The 17,278-nt window shown below is 43.1% G+C and overlaps 2 protein-coding genes across 17 annotated transcripts in view; both read left to right on the forward strand.

The window, feature by feature from the left end:
* Positions 1-3,995, forward strand: part of RIN2 (Ras and Rab interactor 2) — a 107,573-nt gene extending 103,578 nt beyond the window's left edge. For all 11 annotated transcript variants that reach the window (XM_043544116.1, XM_037896227.2, XM_037896228.2 and 8 more), the window contains one exon: positions 2,090-3,995. In XM_043544116.1, coding sequence (XP_043400051.1) covers positions 2,090-2,410 — 321 coding nt within the window. In that variant the 3' untranslated portion in view covers positions 2,411-3,995. The remainder of the gene's footprint in view (positions 1-2,089) is intronic.
* Positions 201-15,366, forward strand: NAA20 (N-alpha-acetyltransferase 20, NatB catalytic subunit). Of its 6 annotated transcripts, none has more exons than XM_043544125.1 (7): positions 201-206; positions 7,727-7,817; positions 9,237-9,261; positions 9,818-9,908; positions 11,465-11,600; positions 12,938-13,083; positions 14,802-15,366. In XM_043544125.1, the coding sequence occupies exons 2-7, from the start codon at positions 7,765-7,767 to the stop codon at positions 14,885-14,887; spliced, it is 537 nt and encodes a 178-aa protein (XP_043400060.1). In that variant the 5' UTR covers positions 201-206; positions 7,727-7,764; the 3' UTR covers positions 14,888-15,366. The 6 variants fall into 6 exon arrangements, with proteins under 6 accessions (XP_043400060.1, XP_043400062.1, XP_037752160.1 ...); XM_043544124.1 differs by lacking the exon at positions 201-206 and having other exon boundaries at positions 7,701-7,817; positions 14,802-14,907; positions 14,995-15,366; XM_043544127.1 differs by lacking the exons at positions 201-206; positions 12,938-13,083 and having other exon boundaries at positions 7,688-7,817; positions 14,802-14,907; positions 14,995-15,366.
* The last annotated feature ends 1,912 nt before the right edge of the window (positions 15,367-17,278 follow it).

Genomic DNA, 17,278 nt, shown 5'->3' on the forward strand with positions numbered 1-17,278 from the left:
CCATCATTTTTACATTGCACAGCAACAGCCTTGACGCTAATCAAAAAGTTCCTCTTTGGACACTGGAAAGATTCTGTTACCCAGGGTTTTCAGAACCCCCAACAGTGAAAACTTAACTATTTCGCTCTGGGTTGTGTCAGGAATAAATCAATAGGAACACAGCAATTCTGTCTGATGAAGAATTAAATGCAAGTAAGTGTGCTCTTGTCTAACATTGCAGTTTATTAGATTTAAGCACACACAGATATAAGCAATAGGTTTAGAACATCCCAAATATTTACCTAACATCTGGAATGGTATTGAGTAATTAACAGCAGGATCGCAGTGATCAGTTGCTCACCCGCCAGGGAGAAAAGTTGTCAGGAAAAACATCTTTCAAGATGGCTTCAGAGGACTGCTCCAGAGTACTCTATTAGCTAATTTTTTACAACTAACTTCTACAAAACACACAGGTCATAGTGACACCTACTAAATCATCACTTTTCCTAACTCTCAATAAACTTCTAATATCAAAGTGGCCCAGACTCAAGGTCTTCAAATCACCAAGGTTTTCAGTCTCAGCTGTTGACTTGTCTGTCCCCTCCTCCCATTCTGATTAGCAGAAACTGCCAGCTAGTTTTTGACCTTGTATCTAAAAGCCTGCTTCAAATTAACCCTTAACTATGTGGTCTATTTTATTAATTCATGGTGGCTGATTGCACATAATATGGTTCCAGTTAGCTTGATCACATTCTGGGGTATACACACCCCTCATCTGAGTTGAAAAGCAAACTAGCCCTTAAGTTGATGTTGGATAAATAATCACCCTCCTCATATATGTGATCTTGATAGTTGAGAGTTATGGGGGAACTTTTCCAAGTTTTAGCTTCTCCTTAAAGCAACCCTGTCAGGGTTCAAATCGTGCATGTTTAAAACTTCTCTGTACTCACGTTAGTAACACATTAAATCATTAAAAAACTGGAGGAGAAATTAAAGCTAATTTACTTTTCCCTATTTATGCTATTTACTTTTTGCATTCACTCAGATAGGATAATGAAAATAGAGTAGTTTTGCTTTTATTTACAGTCGTGTTCACTCTAGTCATCTCATTCACTGTCACTAGCCTGAAAGGTTTGGGCTACAAACCCCACAGGGGAATATTTAATTATTAAGAAAAAGTATTTCCATTGGAATTTTTAAAAATTATACAGGTGTTATTGTTGTCTTAGCTTTCAACAGCTTGCATTTACAAAATGTAAATGCACAACTCGCATGTGAGTTGGCCCCTTTAATGACTCATTCCATTTAGTCGCACACAAACACAAGTCCCATCTGCAGTTCTCACTCAATGCTAACCTCTTCTTCCTCGATACTACCCCCTCCTTTCTGACTTTTTCCTTTCCTCCAGTTCCCCTCCCAGATACATTTTTTCCTGTAGAAACTCTCTGCAGCAGACTTATTTTTTCTTGCGTTAAAAATTTGGATATTATTTCTCAGTTTCCATATTTTACTTTTCTAATGCTTATTGGAAAGCAGAAAGGTAATATTATTTCTTCTTATGTTGTAGTATTTAGCATTTATATGTAGTGCCTGGGGGAGAGGGTGTCGCTTTGCAAAGAGAAAAAAGATCTAATTCCTGCCTTAAAATTATATCGATGCATTCAAATATTGCACAGTGGATTGTCTTCATGTACCGTCTTTCTGTGCCTCTTAAAGAAAAGTAAAAATGTTCCTTCTTTTAAAATAGGCGGAGAGTTCAGTTTTCATCTGATTTGTTAAGCCAGTTCTGGTGCTTTCCGAAAGTCTTAATCCTGCGATCTAGCACAACAGAAGCATTTTTTGGACATACTGCCCCGGGTGTGCGTGTTGCTTCCCAACATTACAGATTACATTGTTCATCACCAGGGATACCAGTTTTGTAGCAAGATGGTCCCCACTTACAGGGAAGCTTGGAAATGTAGTGTGATATTTCTCACAATTAATGTGTGGTGAGGCTTGCTGCTTACTTGTTGACCTTTCAGTCTGCTGCTGGGCTGAGCAGAATAGTTTCGCATTTCTTTTTAGATGTTTCATTTGACACTTGGTTTCTATCTGTTTTCTCACTTTACAGAACTACCTTCGAGTTGCATTTCAGGAGGTTAACAGTGGCTGTACAGGAAAGACCTTATTAGTAAGACCTTATATCACCACAGAAGATGTGTGTCAGCTCTGTGCTGAAAAATTTAAAGTGGACAACCCAGAAGATTATAGCCTGTTTCTTTTTATCGATGATACCTGGCAGCAGCTAACAGAAGATACTTACCCTCAGAAGATTAAGGCAGAGCTGCACAGCCGTCCCCAACCCCAGGTTTTTCACTTTGTCTACAAGCGCATTAACAGTGATCCTTATGGTGCCATTTTCCAGAACAATGATGACAACTCCACTTTATAGAACAGATGCTTGTTATTTGGGTTCCTTGTTACGTTGTTGAAAACATCTCGTGCGTGGCTGCCTTCTTCTTTAGGAGGCAAAAGTCTATAGATTAAATGCCTAGTAAGAACACAAGCAGCAGCTTTTAGCACTGCCTATAGAAAGTATGCGTACAGTACTTATGGCCAATTGTGCAGTGTGTGCTACCACTGTGTCTGAGTGAACAACCCGTGCAGCTGAGTTTCTTGGTACACAGAATATGTTACGCTGTGGCCCTCTGCAGGTCTATCCATGTAAGCATGTCGAGATTAAGTTTCTCATATTTATCCTTCAGCCAAATGTTGTTTTGATTAAACATGTATTCTAGACAAACTTTTGGGTGCACTGGCTGGTACACTCTCAATTTCACCAGCATAAGTGTGACAAGACTGTCCGATGCAGGGCATCAATTAATTCCCAATTATGTGGATGGTTGCATCCTTTTCTATCTAAAACTAATTTTTTTTTTTTTTTACAGAAAGACTCCATGTTTTTATGTATTTCATAGAAATTTTATAGCAGTTGCAGGTAAACTGTAAGGGTGGGTTTTTAAAATATTTTTTTAACTATAAAGTATTCTATAATTATGCATGTGACTTTAACATTTAATATACAAAAATAAATCTCTTGCTGGTTTTAGAGTATCGCATTAAATGTCTGTGGTTTTTCTCTTCCTCGTTACTGGAGGGTTTTATGCAACTTTTGTTTTGAGATTGTTGTGTTTCTGTAAGCCATTTGTATTGTTGACACTGGCCACATAGATGCCTTTATATGAACCTGATGTACTGTTATCCAGACTATTGTTTATATACAGCAGTTTTAGAAAAGCAGATACAAGAGTGTGGAATGGGGATATGAAATAAATGGATGTAGAGAAGAGGTAGAGAATGTAGAGTAACTAATTTAGGAATCAAATGTGTTTAGTCTGCTGGTTCAGGCTCCTTGCAAAAAATGGGTGAAGGAGATTGATAAGGAACAATTGTATGTTTAAAGTACTGTAGATATGCTGATGGGTAACTCTCCCACATATTAGTTGTGTTAGCAAAGGATTAAAAGCACCAATAAAATGGATGAGAACACTAACCATTTTATATAGATTGATACTAGCAACCTCAAACATGTTTTTGACTGAAACAAAGATTGTTGTAGCTTTTGATGAATCCGAGATTGTCTTTAGACAAGAGAGAAACTGTAAAGACATCTGAAAGTCAAAGCCTTAAACATAGAAAGGTACAATGAAATGAATGTGTATGTTCTATAAAACCTGTTCAAAATACTGAATATTGTGGTTGAAATTCTGGCCCCCATTGAAGTCAATGACAGTTTTACCATTGACTTTAACAGAGCCAGGATTTCTCCCTAAATTCTTGTAGTAGTGTAATTGAAGACAGGTGGTCACAAGAACATAGACTTTGGACTTGTACGGATGTGTATATATAAGATCTGTACCTTTTTTCATGTTGGTTTGCCACATATCTGAAATCGTTGGCACATGTTTGTGTTTTTATTTCATTTTGTAAATGATAAATGAGTTTTGCACATAATACATTGTAATACTATATTATAACCACAGGTGTTGTGTGATTATTTTGAAGACCGTCCACATGTTGAATTTTTGTTCATCAATAGAATTTTATGATACAGATCTCAGTGTTTATCCGTGTGTAGCCCAGCTGTAAGAGAAGGCTCAGGAAGTATTTGCTAGTCTGTATAAAATATAGTTGTGAGGAGAAGCTGAATGATTTCATTAAAGGAAAGCAGCTTTTCATTTTTATTGAAATTAGGAATAATTAATACAAAGAAAATGATTGAGTTGGATGGTACAGGAAGGCAGCAGCAATATGAAGGAGCCTAAAGTTAGATTCCCCCATCCAGTGTCTTCCTCCATAAACTGGAAGCCGTGCTTATTTATAAAATGTCAGTGCACATTTTGTTAGGCCTTAGCCCTGCACTGACTTTTGAGGACCATGCACATTGAAGGTAACACCTGAAGTTCTTGGTTCCATGGACTAGAACCAGTCAGTCATTCTCCATGATAAAATCCTAGAAATGCAGGGCTGGAAGGGACCTCGGGCGGTCATCTAGTCCAGTGGTCTCCAAAGTGGGGTGCGCGAGACGAACAATTGGGGGGCGCAGCAGGAGGAGCACCACTGGAGGGGGAAAAAAAAAAGGGAGGGGGGGCTGCCCTGAGTCCTCCGGCCTGTGGAGGAGCAGGGGCAGCTGCGCAGCCAGCGGCCGGAAAGAAGTGGCACTTTCCCCTTCAAAGCTGGCCGGAGAGAAGCGGCACTTTGAAGGGGAAAGTGCCGCTTCTCTCCAGCCGCTGGCTGCGTGGCTGCCCCTGCTCGTCCTGAGTCCTCCAGCCCGTGCTCTCAGGGCCACATTTCGAAAGGGGCTTTACAGCTGCAGGCCAGGGCCCCGGGGCCCCCTTAGCCCAGGGCCCTAAAGCCCCTGTGTTCCGGGTGGCCCTGCCTGCCATTGGGGGGGGGGGCAGCTCCCAGAATTGCGGCTCCCAGAATCGTGGCCATGGGGGTGGGGCTGCGCTGTGTAGAGCCACTTGCACACCCCCTGCACCAAACAGGAGCTGCCCCAGGTAAGTGCTCTGCACCTCCTGCCTGCCCCAGCCCTGAGCCTCCTCCCGCACCCCCACCCTGAGTGCCCTCCCACAGCCTAACTCCCTCCCAGACCCCGCACCCCACCCTGAGCGCCCTCTGTATCACAAAGTGTTAAACCAAGATTTTCAAAAATAATAAAGCATGTTCAATCACATTGCTCTCACTAAAAATATTAATAATAATTTTTTGTAGCGAGAGCAAAAAGGTTTTTTGTACTGTTAATAAAATAAAAATTTTAATATTGTTTTTCATCTTTATCTCATCCTTTAATTTTTTTGTGTATGTTTTATAATTTACATAATTAGTACAGTAGTACATGTATATAATTTATACATATATTGGGGGTGCGTGCTCAAAAATTTTTTACTTATAGGGGTGCGTGATCAGAAAAGTTTGGAGACCACTGATCTAGTCCATTGGTTCTCAACCAGTGGTCCGGGGCCCTCCGGGGGGCTATGGGCAGGTTTCAGGGGGTCCTCCAAGCAGGGCCAGTGTTAGACTTGCTGTGGCCCAGGGCAAAAAGCCAAAGCCCCACCGCATAGGGCTGAAGCCAAGGGCTCTGAGCTCTGCCACATGGGGCTGAAGCCAAAGCCTGAGCAACTTAGCTTCGCGGGGAGTCCTGTGGCATGGGGCCCCAGACAATTTCCGTTTGCTGCCCCCTAATGCTGGCTCTGGCTTTTACATGCAGAAAAGCAGTTGTTGTGGCACAGGTGGGCCATGGAGTTTTTACATCATGGGGGGGGGCTCTGAAAGAAAAAGGTTAAGAACCCCTGATCTAGTCCATCCTCCTTTCTGAGGCTGTGACTTATTTTTAAAAAAAAGTCCAGTGAAACGGGCTGCTAACTTCATTGCTCAACCATTTCTTGCTAAGTCAGGAGTGACGCTGGCTCCACGGCTACGATATGGGAGGGAGGAAAAGAGAAAAATTGTTGAATAACTTCAGAACTTCAAATGTGAAATGCAGGAAGGCAAAAAAGGAGCAGGAGTGGGAGGGGGGAGACACGTGCATAAACCACCTCAAGATGACTCTTCTGTACACTTACGCAATTAGAACACAATGTTTTTTAACTAATTTTCTTCACTGGGCAAACATTTCTCACTTCTCATAATGCCAGGAAACAGATGCCAGTAAAGGTTTGGAAAGGGTACATTACAGAAAAAATAAATTGCTCACGTCTTGTGGGAGGAACAAAAGAGCATGCCATGAAATATTACGAAACCAGGGAAAGGTTTTAAACTACATATTATTTGGAAGTTATATAACTTATTTTTTGAAAGCGCAGTCCCTATCAATTTTCCTTTCTGAGTTGGAGAAGTGACCAGGGCCTAGGTGTGAATAAAGCTAAACACCTTAGAAGACCGCTTCAAATTGAATATGAGTCAACAATGTGATGCGGTTGCAGAAAAGGCTAATATTCTGGGGTGTATTAACGGGTCTGGTGTATGTGAGATAACTGTCCTGCTCTACTCGGCACAGGTGAGGCCTCAGCTGGAGTACGGTGTGCAGTTCTGGGCACCACACTTCAGGAAGGATGCGGACAAATTGGAGAGTGTCCAGAGGAGAACAACAAAAGTGATAGGTCAGGTTTTCTAAACCTTTTATCAGGAAAGGTTTTTTAAAAATAGCTACTGGGCATGTTTAGTCCGCAGAAGAAAAGACAGAGGGAGCAGGGGGACCTAATACCAGTCTTCAAATACCTTGAGGGCCGTGATCCGTTGTTCTCTAACTCCACTGGAAGTAGGACAAAAAGTAATGGGCTTAATCTGCAGCAAGGGAATGGAAATTTAGATATTCGGAAACCCTTTTTACCTATAAGGGTCGTTAAGCTTAGGAATAGGCTTCCAACGGCGTTTATGGAATTGCTGTCTTGGGGGGAAGAGTTAAGAGCAGGTGGGACAAACGCCTGCCAGGGACAGTCTCGGTTTACTTGGTCCTGCCTTGGCGCAGGAGGGCGAGAGACCGCTCCCTTCACAAGGCCCCTTCCAGCCCCATCGGGTCTATAATTCCTTGGTGGAGCCTCGTGCTACAAAAAAAAGCTCAGCCCCCAACCGGCAAGCGTTCAGGCCGAGTGCTGGCGCTCACTCCTCCGCCCAGCACCTCTGAATTCAGACACGAGGGCTTGACGCTGGCACCACACGGTGAGGTGGTTTCATTTAATGTTTTATCTGTGCCCTGAGGATCACAGACTATGGGGCTTGGAAGGGACCTCAGGAGGTCACCTCGACCAAGCCCCTGCTCAAAGCAGGACCAATCCCCAATTTTTGCCCCAGCTCCCTAAATGGCCCCCTCAAGGCTTGAGCTCACAACCCTGGGTTTAGCCGGCCCATGCCCAAACCACTGAGCTATCCCTCCCTTCTTTCTCTGGTCTCAGCGTGACCGTTTTAACCTTCCTCGAGCTCCCGGGGTTCGCAGCCCGCCCCCAGGCGCCGGGCTGCCCGCGCGAGGTCCGGCTGACGGGCCGGCGCGGGGGGCTGTGACCCCGCCCTGTCCAGGGCGCTGGCCGGCGGCTCGGGGGCGCGCGGCCCCCTACCCCGCGCGCGCGGCACCAGGCGCTGAAATTTCAGAGGGGGCGGGGTCTACCTCGGCCAATGGGGCGCCGGCTCCTCAGCGGCTCGCCTGCGCAGGGTGTTGCTAAGCAACCTCAGGAGGACGGAAGTGAGCCCGCCCGGGCGGGGTCAGAGGCAGCAGTTCCGGGTCGGCGCCTGGCCGGGCGGGGCGGCACCATGACCTCGCTCCGGGCCTTCACCTGCGACGACCTCTTCCGTTTCAACAACATGTGAGCGGCTCCCGCCCTGGCCGCGCGCTCTTGGGGGGGCGGGGCTTGGTCCGGCGCGGGAGCGGGTTCGGTGTTAGTAGAGGGGGGGATGGGAGCTGCCCCTGCCCGGTGGGACCCCGCCGGCCCCGCCTCACCCGCGGCAGCGCCCTCGCGGTTCTGAGCCTGCCGCCTCGCCCGGCTCCGTGCCGAGCCGCTCGGTCCCGGCAGAGCCCCCGCCGCCGCCCGGGGCTGTTCGGCGGCCGCCCGAGGTGGGTTTCCCGGCCGCCGTGGGAAATCTGTCTGCAGGACAGAGAGTGAGCCGCTGACATATCCCTTTCTGAGCTGGCTGCCGGAGTAAGGCTGGTGGACGCTGGCCTGTACGAGAAGGGGCAGTCCACAGAAGAAAAAAGAGCAGGAGGACTTGGGGCACCTTAGAGACGAACCCATTTATTTGAGCATCAGCTTTCCTGAGCTACAGCTCACTGCATCGGATGAAGTGGGCTGTAGCTCACGAAAGCTGATGCTCAAATAAATGGGTTAGTCTCTAAGGTGCCCCAAGTCCTCCTGCTCTTTTTGCGGATCCGGACTAACACGGCTGCTACTCTGAAACCTGTCCACAGAAGAAGGCAATCACATGCCCAGATATAGTTTCAAAACTGGCACTGTAGCTGTCCCCTAACCAGCTACTAAGGGCTGTGGGGAAAATAACAATGAGAAGCAAAGAGAAAATAATACAATAAGAAAACTATTAATAAGGTGGAAATTAATGAGTCCCCATCCCTTTCACCAACAGTCCTTTTTAGTTCAGATAACAAAAATAAAGATTAAGGCCAGTATCCTGATATCGGATCCATGCGAGTACAATGGTCCCATTGAACTGAAGGCAACTCTGTACAGGTAGAAGAGTCTGCCATTTGGATCAGGATCAAGGCCCCAAGACACCATGGTAGCATCCGATGGTGAATTTTGAATATTTTATGTTAGAATTGGATGTTCCCTCTACAGCTATGTCTACACTGTAGTTGGAGGTGTGATTACAACTGGGCATACCAGTGCTAACGTTAATCTAGCTAGCATGGCTAAAAATAGCAGGGAAGGCATGGCAATTAGGACTCTGGTGTGGGCTAGGAACGCCAATACATAGCCCATGCTGCCAGATTAAAGCTAGTGTGGCTATGCTTACGTGAGCCTGAAATCACACGTCTGACAGCAGCATAAACAGCCTAAAGTTGTTGCTTTCATACTTACATGAACTCATTCAATACTGCACCCCGTCACCAGCGATAGATTGTCTTTTTTACGGGGGGGGCGGCGGCGGAGGATTGCGTTGTCTCTTGGAAGTGTGTTGTTTGGAAGTAAAACCTAACCAGATTAATATTCCACGAGAAATATACTTTGTAAACCTTTTTAAAGTTTAATCTGTTTTTATTTTTTTTACAGTAATTTGGATCCACTTACAGAGACTGTATCCTTATTAAGGTTTTCATTTTACTGTACATACAATGTTGGTATCAGCAGCTTTGTTTCTTCCCATTATTGTAGTTCTTATTACTACACACATCTAATGTACCCAGAACTGTAATATGGTCTTTACTAAATTTATCCAAATTGGGTAAATTAATTTACAATAATATGTAGGGGTTCCTCAGAGCCTTACATTTCCCTCCTGCAAGCCAGCCTAACCTTTAATTTCTCCTAACATATTTAAAACCATTTTGTTTTATGTTGCTCTCACGTAGACTGTTTGCTGGCTTATCCCTACTCTTCTCTTAAAATCCTGCGGGGGAGACCCAGACATAGGAATCTACTTTATCTGAGTAGAAAGCTGGCCATCCAATATACTGATAAAAGGAAGGTATAAATGCAACCGGTGGAGCTAAGACTCTCAACAGACAGCACATGCTGTTCAGTGCATGTCGTTTCAGTGCTGTTCTGTGGCAAGCCATATTCAGTCCAGCATTGTGTACTGAAGAAAGTAGTATTGTCAATTAGCTGTATACTTCTTAACAAGAACTCTGTAGTATGGGATACCTTTTTACCTACAGTATCTGGCTCACTGGCCAGAGTATTTTATTGTAGCAGAAGCACCAGGTGGAGAGCTAATGGGTTACAGTAAGTGGAGTATTGTACACTTAGTGTGACAGCTTATAATTTTTAACCATTTAAGATTCTATTGCATTTTAATACTTAGGGGCTATAAATCAGATTTCAGTTCACTTCCTGTTTTTTAATATTCACACCAAACTGGACCATTTACTGCTAACACCACCTCAGAGATGTTGAAGGACATTTCATAAATTATGCAGTCATGTTTTGTGGTGGTGGTCCTTGTGTGGCAGTGACGCAGGACTAATGCTGAGCTCTAGCAAGACACATGTTTAATGTTTCATTTGTGTAAGTCTTTGCAATATCAGGGCCTTTGTCATTGCACTGGACCTTGGCCTACCATCCTTCTGCTTGCATCTGAGGGGAAATGTTATCCTTTTGTTCACACTCTTGCCTTTAACAGGACACAATCAACTGGATTTATTTTTTTAAATTAACTAATTTCAGCACATCCAGATTTCTCAGAGCGCCCTCCTAATAGAAAGGGTTGGGGTTTTTTGGTTAGTTCCTTAAAACTGTTTTTCTGCTCCCCTACTGCATTTATAAGAGGCTTGTGGGAGGGTCTGAGAGCAACACTACCTAACATGCTCAGGCCTGCCTCTTCCGCCCCTCCCTTTTCCTGTATACATGCCCACCTGCTTCTTCTTCACTTTATTCAGTTCCTCACATAGCAGTGAGAGTGAGTGATGTCATTATGGTAGTGCATGAGACAGGAAGCAGAAATGACCCTTCGTAAAGCAAAGCTGGTCAGGCACAAAGTGCTGTCAATCACATTAAGTAAAGACGTTGAAAAAACCAGAGACACATATTTTTCTCAAATGACCCCATCTGTGCAGAATTCACTCTCCTGGGGTCTTGGCTTTCCGGTGTCAGACTGGCAAAATTCCCCATGCTCTAAAGGTTTTTGGCCCCTAACAGCAGCAATATTGGCCAGGGACATGACTGGCTAGTCCCCGCTTCAGGGGGTCTTTGGGCTTCCAACTACTGTCCCTTGACTATAACAGTCCAGAGGACTGATTGAACACTTATCAAAGTCTCATCCTAAAATGTATCGCTTGAAATTTATGCTTCAAAGACAGAAGCAATAAGCTTAGCTGAAAGTCAAGCATGAGAGTCTTGCAGGATGGTATCTGGAGAGGAGCAGAATTACAGGAAAGCAGTTTTCCCAATTCCTCTAATCTCTTTCAGTTCTAGTGTTCTAACGACCTGATCTTGCGAGGAGCTCTACCCACAGACAATGTGCAGGACCAGGGCCTCGGTGATTAGGGTTACTAGTAACAGTCAGAAGTACACAATTTTCCAATGGAAATGTGATTTTTTTTTTTTTTTATGTTGCCTGTCCCCTGTACCTTGCAAATGAGGCTTGTGCAGTTAACTATAGTAAAACCGTTTCATTCCATCATTGTGAAACACCACTACTGCAGTCTTCACAGGATCACTAAAACATTTTGGCTTAGAAAGCAGTTTGAAATAAATCTGAGGCTTTCCTTTGCGGGGACGTCCCTGTGGGGATGGGGTACGTTAATTCCAGCGTGCTAGTTAAGTGCTCCTTCCGTTTGCAGTAATGGGTAAAGCTGAAGGCTCCGTGGCCAGGGAGGAGTGGCATGGGCATGTCACTGCTCTCTCTGTTGCGCCCGAGTTCCGCCGGCTGGGTTTGGCCGCTAAGTTGATGGAGTTACTGGAGGAAATTTCAGAAAGGTGAGCACTATGTACAAATTCTAAGTAACTTTTTCTTGTGTCCCAGAAAACTGACCTTGCTTGCCCACTGAACATGTGATGTTCTGATTATAATTCCCAGTGGTTACAGAGCGCGAGGTTTAAATGATAGCTGGCAAATTTTAAGACGTTTCTTAGCTGCTGTTTCCGAGTGGCAGCCGTGTTAGCCTGTATTCGCAAAAAGAAAAGGAGTACTTGTGGCACCTTAGAGACTAACCAATTTATTTGAGCCTAAGCTTTCGTGAGCTACAGCTCACTTCATGGGATGCATAATGCATCCGATGAAGTGAGCTGTAGCTCACGAAAGCTTAGGCTCAGATAAATTGGTTAGTCTCTAAGGTGCCACAAGTACTCCTTTTCTCTTAGCTGTTGTGAAAGCCTATTTGTGGGGATGAGAGGGAAGAAACTCCAGGTCCCTGTAAAAATTTCTTGTCTGGGGCAGAGAGAAGATTCCCTTCACAAAGAGTCAACTCTTTTTCCTGTGGTGCCCACAACACTGTGTGCAGTGTGCAGACAGGGTGGGAACTGTCCCTGCCTCAAAGAGCTGACTGTATGAGAGAAGTAGAGAAACAGATGAAATCTGTGAGGCTGCTGAGTTTACTGCTCACAGTTTTGTTTTTTGTGTATATTGGGAATGAGATTGTTTCCCGCTGATGTGATCTGAAAACACTGGAGTCTTTTTTTAAGAGCAGATAGTGTGATTTTTCGCTTAAAATCTCTACAAAATGATCACGACACAGCTTAGCGATAGATCAGATAAGCACTGTCGAGGATAAATATACATAATGCAAGGGGAAAGGTAAAACTACATTTTTTTGCAGAGCTGCAGTCGGCAATAGAAATACAGAAAATAATTACATGGATGACTAAGGCTCATTTCTAGTGTACAGGACTCTCCCCTTTCTTGTTTGAGAGATGAGGCTAGCGGGGAAAGTTATTTATGTAGGTCTTTAAATGAATGGATAAAAAAATCTGCTCCCTCTCTCCTTCTGGAGTGCAAAATATATCAAATAACTCACCCAGTGTTTCTTTGGTCACTTGTACACAACTCAACTCTGCAGAGTTGTGCATTGTGTGAAAGCCTGAGATTGTTCGTGTGGCTAGACTCCTCAGTTGTACCTCAGAAAAATACATCTGCCTGTAATATAAATAAAAAACACACCTTTTATCATCACTGAATAGGATGTATTCTGTGCAGAATCTTTGAAAGAATTCGTTTCTCTTCTCTTTGATTATTGGCAGTAGATTCATCATATTATGAAATGTATTCTTTTGCTCTTCCTCATTGGTTTTTTTTTTTTTTTTTTCCCTTCACAAAGAAAGGGTGGGTTTTTTGTGGATCTCTTTGTAAGAGTGTCGAATCAGGTTGCAGTAAATATGTACAAGCAACTGGGCTACAGTGTCTACAGGACAGTACTAGAGTACTACTCAGCTAGCAATGGGGAGCCTGACGAAGATGCCTATGGTAAGTACTTGGTTCCGTAAGAGCAAATCACCACATATGTGGAAAGCTCCAGGGTTGTTAGCTTTATTTTCAAAAAAGTAAAGAAAACTCAGAGAGTTGCTTATCAAGTACAAACATATATACCATATATGCTCTTTAAAGAACAAATCGGACTTGAAATTACACTTCAATTACAGAATTTGATTTTCAGCAAGTTATACTTTGTGGTATTTATTGTATCAACAATACTTCTGTTTTGAATGTCCTCATTATTAATTGATACTTACTCCTTTATTCCAATAGATAACTTGTTTAAACTACCAAAACGATTTTGCCGTTATAACAAGTACAAGCAATGCCTTCTATAACGATGGTTAAAATGCAATTCCTGTTCTAATCTCTCTTTTCATATGCACAGAACTTTAGCTAGCAAATTCATCTTGGGCTGAAATTATTGACGCTTTGCCTCACCCCAAAAGTGAATTTATTTTATAAACAGCAGCAAAATTGGTTGAGTATTTCTGCAGGGATTGAAAAATCCATACACTTAATCATCAGTGACAAGCAGAATGCTTTCCCTGGTTCGGGATGAGTCCTTAGTCTTCAGTTTCTGCAGAACGTGAACTTGTTGTGTCAAGTGGTTGTGAAGATAACCTTCCAAATGTAAATGAATGCGGTGCTGTCTTCCTGAGACTACAGACACATGCTGCCTGAGCACTGCTGATGCCACTTACAGCTTTGCCAAGCAGCTGAAGCATGATATTGACATGATCCCTGTCCTTTTTAGGGTTACTATTCAGAAACATGTGGACAGCTGCTGAAGCAAACCAGAACTTGTGTTAATTTCACTCTGCTGCTGCTTGGGAAAGCTGTAATGAGCAACAGATGTAAGGAATAGCAATTCACAGGGGAAGAGGACCCAAAAGAAGTTGGGACAGGAGAGCACCTGATACTCCCAACTTTCAAACACCCAGTAGCCAGGGGCTGATATGAAAGCCCTGAACCTGGGAACCAGCTCCTTTCTAGCTGGGAATGGAGAGGGCTGGGCTTTTTACTAGTTCTATTCGGGGGGTGGGGGCGGGGGCTAAGCCAGCCATTCATATTTTGTTTGGCCTCTCAGTAGCAGATGCTGGTAACCCTTTGAAGCCTTGCTTTCGCAGACACCCTGATCTTAAAATTGTGAATGTTTAAAGTCAGGCAACGATAAATGCGTGCCTTGGAACGGTTCTGTGAATGCACCTGTTAATGATGTATTCTGCTGCTGATGCTTGTCGGTTCCTCAGGCAATGGAGCCCTGGATATTCTTTTCTATTAAAAAACAAAAACCCACACTGATGCGTCACTATACTTGAGATATCAAGCACTCAGTTTGAATATTATTATCTTTGTTTGCTCCCAGAAGTTTTACTTGGCTGCTTTGCACATGTTGTTTTTGTTCCTGCTTTGTTACATGTAAATATAGGTAATGATTTTATTAAAGTATACCGTAAAATACAAAGGAGGTGGCGGCTCACATTCTTGGAGCAACCTTACATCCCAGTGTTTGCTATTTTGACTTTAATATTGCATTAAAGCTAATATTTTTTGCATCTAATTGTATTTTATTTGTAGCAGTCTTATAGTATTGCAATTTCTCACAAAAGATGAGCTTTTTTATTCTAATCTGCAAGAACATTACTTAACATGGGCTTGTTTAATGTTGTCTGTCTTGTAGTAGTAACATTTGTGTTTGTCAACAGATATGAGGAAAGCGCTTTCCAGAGATTCAGAGAAGAAATCAATTATACCATTACCTCATCCTGTGAGACCTGAAGACATTGAATAACTCTAAGCTGTGGTTCTCAGGCAATTTACCAAAAATAATGTTCATGGACAATTTAAAATTTAGAGCGCAAAGAGCATCAAATGTTTTTTTTTTTTTTTTTTTTTAAGGTAACAGAAAAGATCTTGGATAGATGAGGAAGAAGGCACAGTCTTAAAAAAAGGAGTTTAGGCTCAGTGTTTTACTTTTCATAAAGCCCCAAAAGCAACAGTAGGAAGTGTACAGTTAATTGTTTATATTTTGATTTCCTGTTGTTGTTTATAAAAAAGCAGACAAGTTTAAACATTCCACCGTCATGTTTTATACCACATATTAAAACTCAGTGATGGAAAACATCACTACTTCCTCCTACTGGGCCTGAGAATCACAGCTGCAAATGTTCTTTTTTGTTCTAACAGTTGAAGCTCTAAGGGTAGATATGAAAAAGATGAAGTGCATAATAAAATACAAATTCAGTGCGATACTGGTTTGTGTAAAGTTGATCCATGGCTTTCTCTCACACTATTTTATGTCATGTTCACATGTTTTGTTGTAGCCTTCCTTAATTAGTTTTCTCATTTAAAAATCAGCTTTGGCAGAAGGTGGGATATTGTGCATCAGTTATTGATTAGGCCAATTCAGTTCTGTGTGTGTACTGTACAGTATTAGTGGAGGTAAGTCAGCAATGTATTTGCTCTTTACAGAAAACAGATTCTCTTGGCCTGTAGAAGTCCTGAGATCAGAAAAGGTGGCGCCGTTTGTTACCAAGCTAGAGTAGCAAGTCCTTTACTCAAAAACGAAAACTTCAGGCTACAGTCTAGCTGTTATTTTAATACTGTGCTCAGCGGCGGAGCAGTACTTTTAACAGTTCCTCCTTGCAGATTTGTAATTGATGGAAAGTTAAACAACTGACAGAAGCTTTGTGTGGGTGCTCTAATGTTTTCAGGGACTGAGTTTCAGTTGAAAGCTCTAGAACATCTCCCTCATGGGGTTAACAGGTCTGTGGTTCCATCAGAACACAGCTTGCTGTGGATAGTCATGATCAGATGGGATTCCTCAGGTAATTTTAGCTAGGTCCAAAGGCTTGCATGCCATAGGAAGCAGAGCAGTAGGGCAATATGTGTTTGGCAGTTTCTGTTGCTGAAGTGGGAGGCAGATGCAGGCCTAGGCTAAAATCTTAATCATATGAACCTCACAACGTGTTTTTGGCTGGTGTGCTGCAGGAGTGATTTGTTCTAAGATGAGGATTCCAATACTGTGTAGCTGTGCTTTGCTCTGTTTAGTGAGAGGCGGGAATAAGAAGTGAGCAGGAGCAGCTAAGTCGTGTTCCCAGACTTTTTCCACAGAAAGATTTGAGTAATACATGGAATTTAGTCTGATCATTGAAATAAGTCTCTTTCCTCAGAAGTAGGGAACAAATGGGAGATTGGCTTCTTGAGGCACAGAAGGGTCAGTAACTCCTCAACTCCCCTCCAAGTTGCCCCTACAAAAGTTACAAAACATATTGGTCACTTTAGGCGTTACATTGTATGTAACAGTTCAAAAGAAGTGACATTCATTCAAGCACTGCAGGTGTTAACTGTAGAGAAGATCAAACTGTTGGAAGAGAACAGAATCAGCTGTGTGTTAACATGCGGAGCTCCAATCGTCCTGCAGCCTACTGTTGCATATTAAAGTCTTACATTAGAAGATAATGTAGTATATAGTTAAAATCTACAAAGATGTCCAAGAGCTTTGTCTTTGTTAAGGGAAAGGGTGAGGCAGAGAAGTTTTAAAAAGCCAATTTTTAGAATATAATGTGACACATTTGACATAAACTAGCTTAACAGCTTCCATCTGAAGGTATCACCCCTGTTTTACAGAGAGGTGAAATGACTTTCCCGCAGGGCTACAAAGCAACAGTTGGGAACAGAATCCAGCTTTTGAGTCCCAGGGCACGTCTGTGGCGATCAATGCACTGGGGGTCAATTTAGCAGGTCCAGTAAAGACTCTCTAAATCGACCACAGATTGCTCTCTGGTACTCCACTGGAACGAGAAGCATAATGTAAGTCGACGGGAGAATGTCTCCCATCCACCTAGCGTGGCGTAGACACTGCAGTAAGTCAACCTAAGCTACGTCAACTCCAGCTAAGTTATTCATGAGTTGTGTAAATTAGGTTGACTTACCCCCATGGTGTAGACATGGCCCCAGTCCAATACCTCCCTGGGAACTTCTAGCTGAATGGAATATTAAACTCAAATTGACCTTTAGCTTTAGAGAGAGGGTGGGCAAATGTTAATTTTTTTCAGTGAGTTAAATATGTGCACACTGGCATATAATGAAAGGGTTTTAAGCCCCCTTTCAGAAGGCTTAGAAAACAACTGGACTGTATGTGTTCCATTTCCAGCTACTGGGATTAGCGAATGTGAAAAGG

This window comes from Chelonia mydas, chromosome 3 (assembly GCF_015237465.2).
Source record: "Chelonia mydas isolate rCheMyd1 chromosome 3, rCheMyd1.pri.v2, whole genome shotgun sequence".
Lineage (NCBI taxonomy): Eukaryota > Metazoa > Chordata > Testudines > Cheloniidae > Chelonia > Chelonia mydas.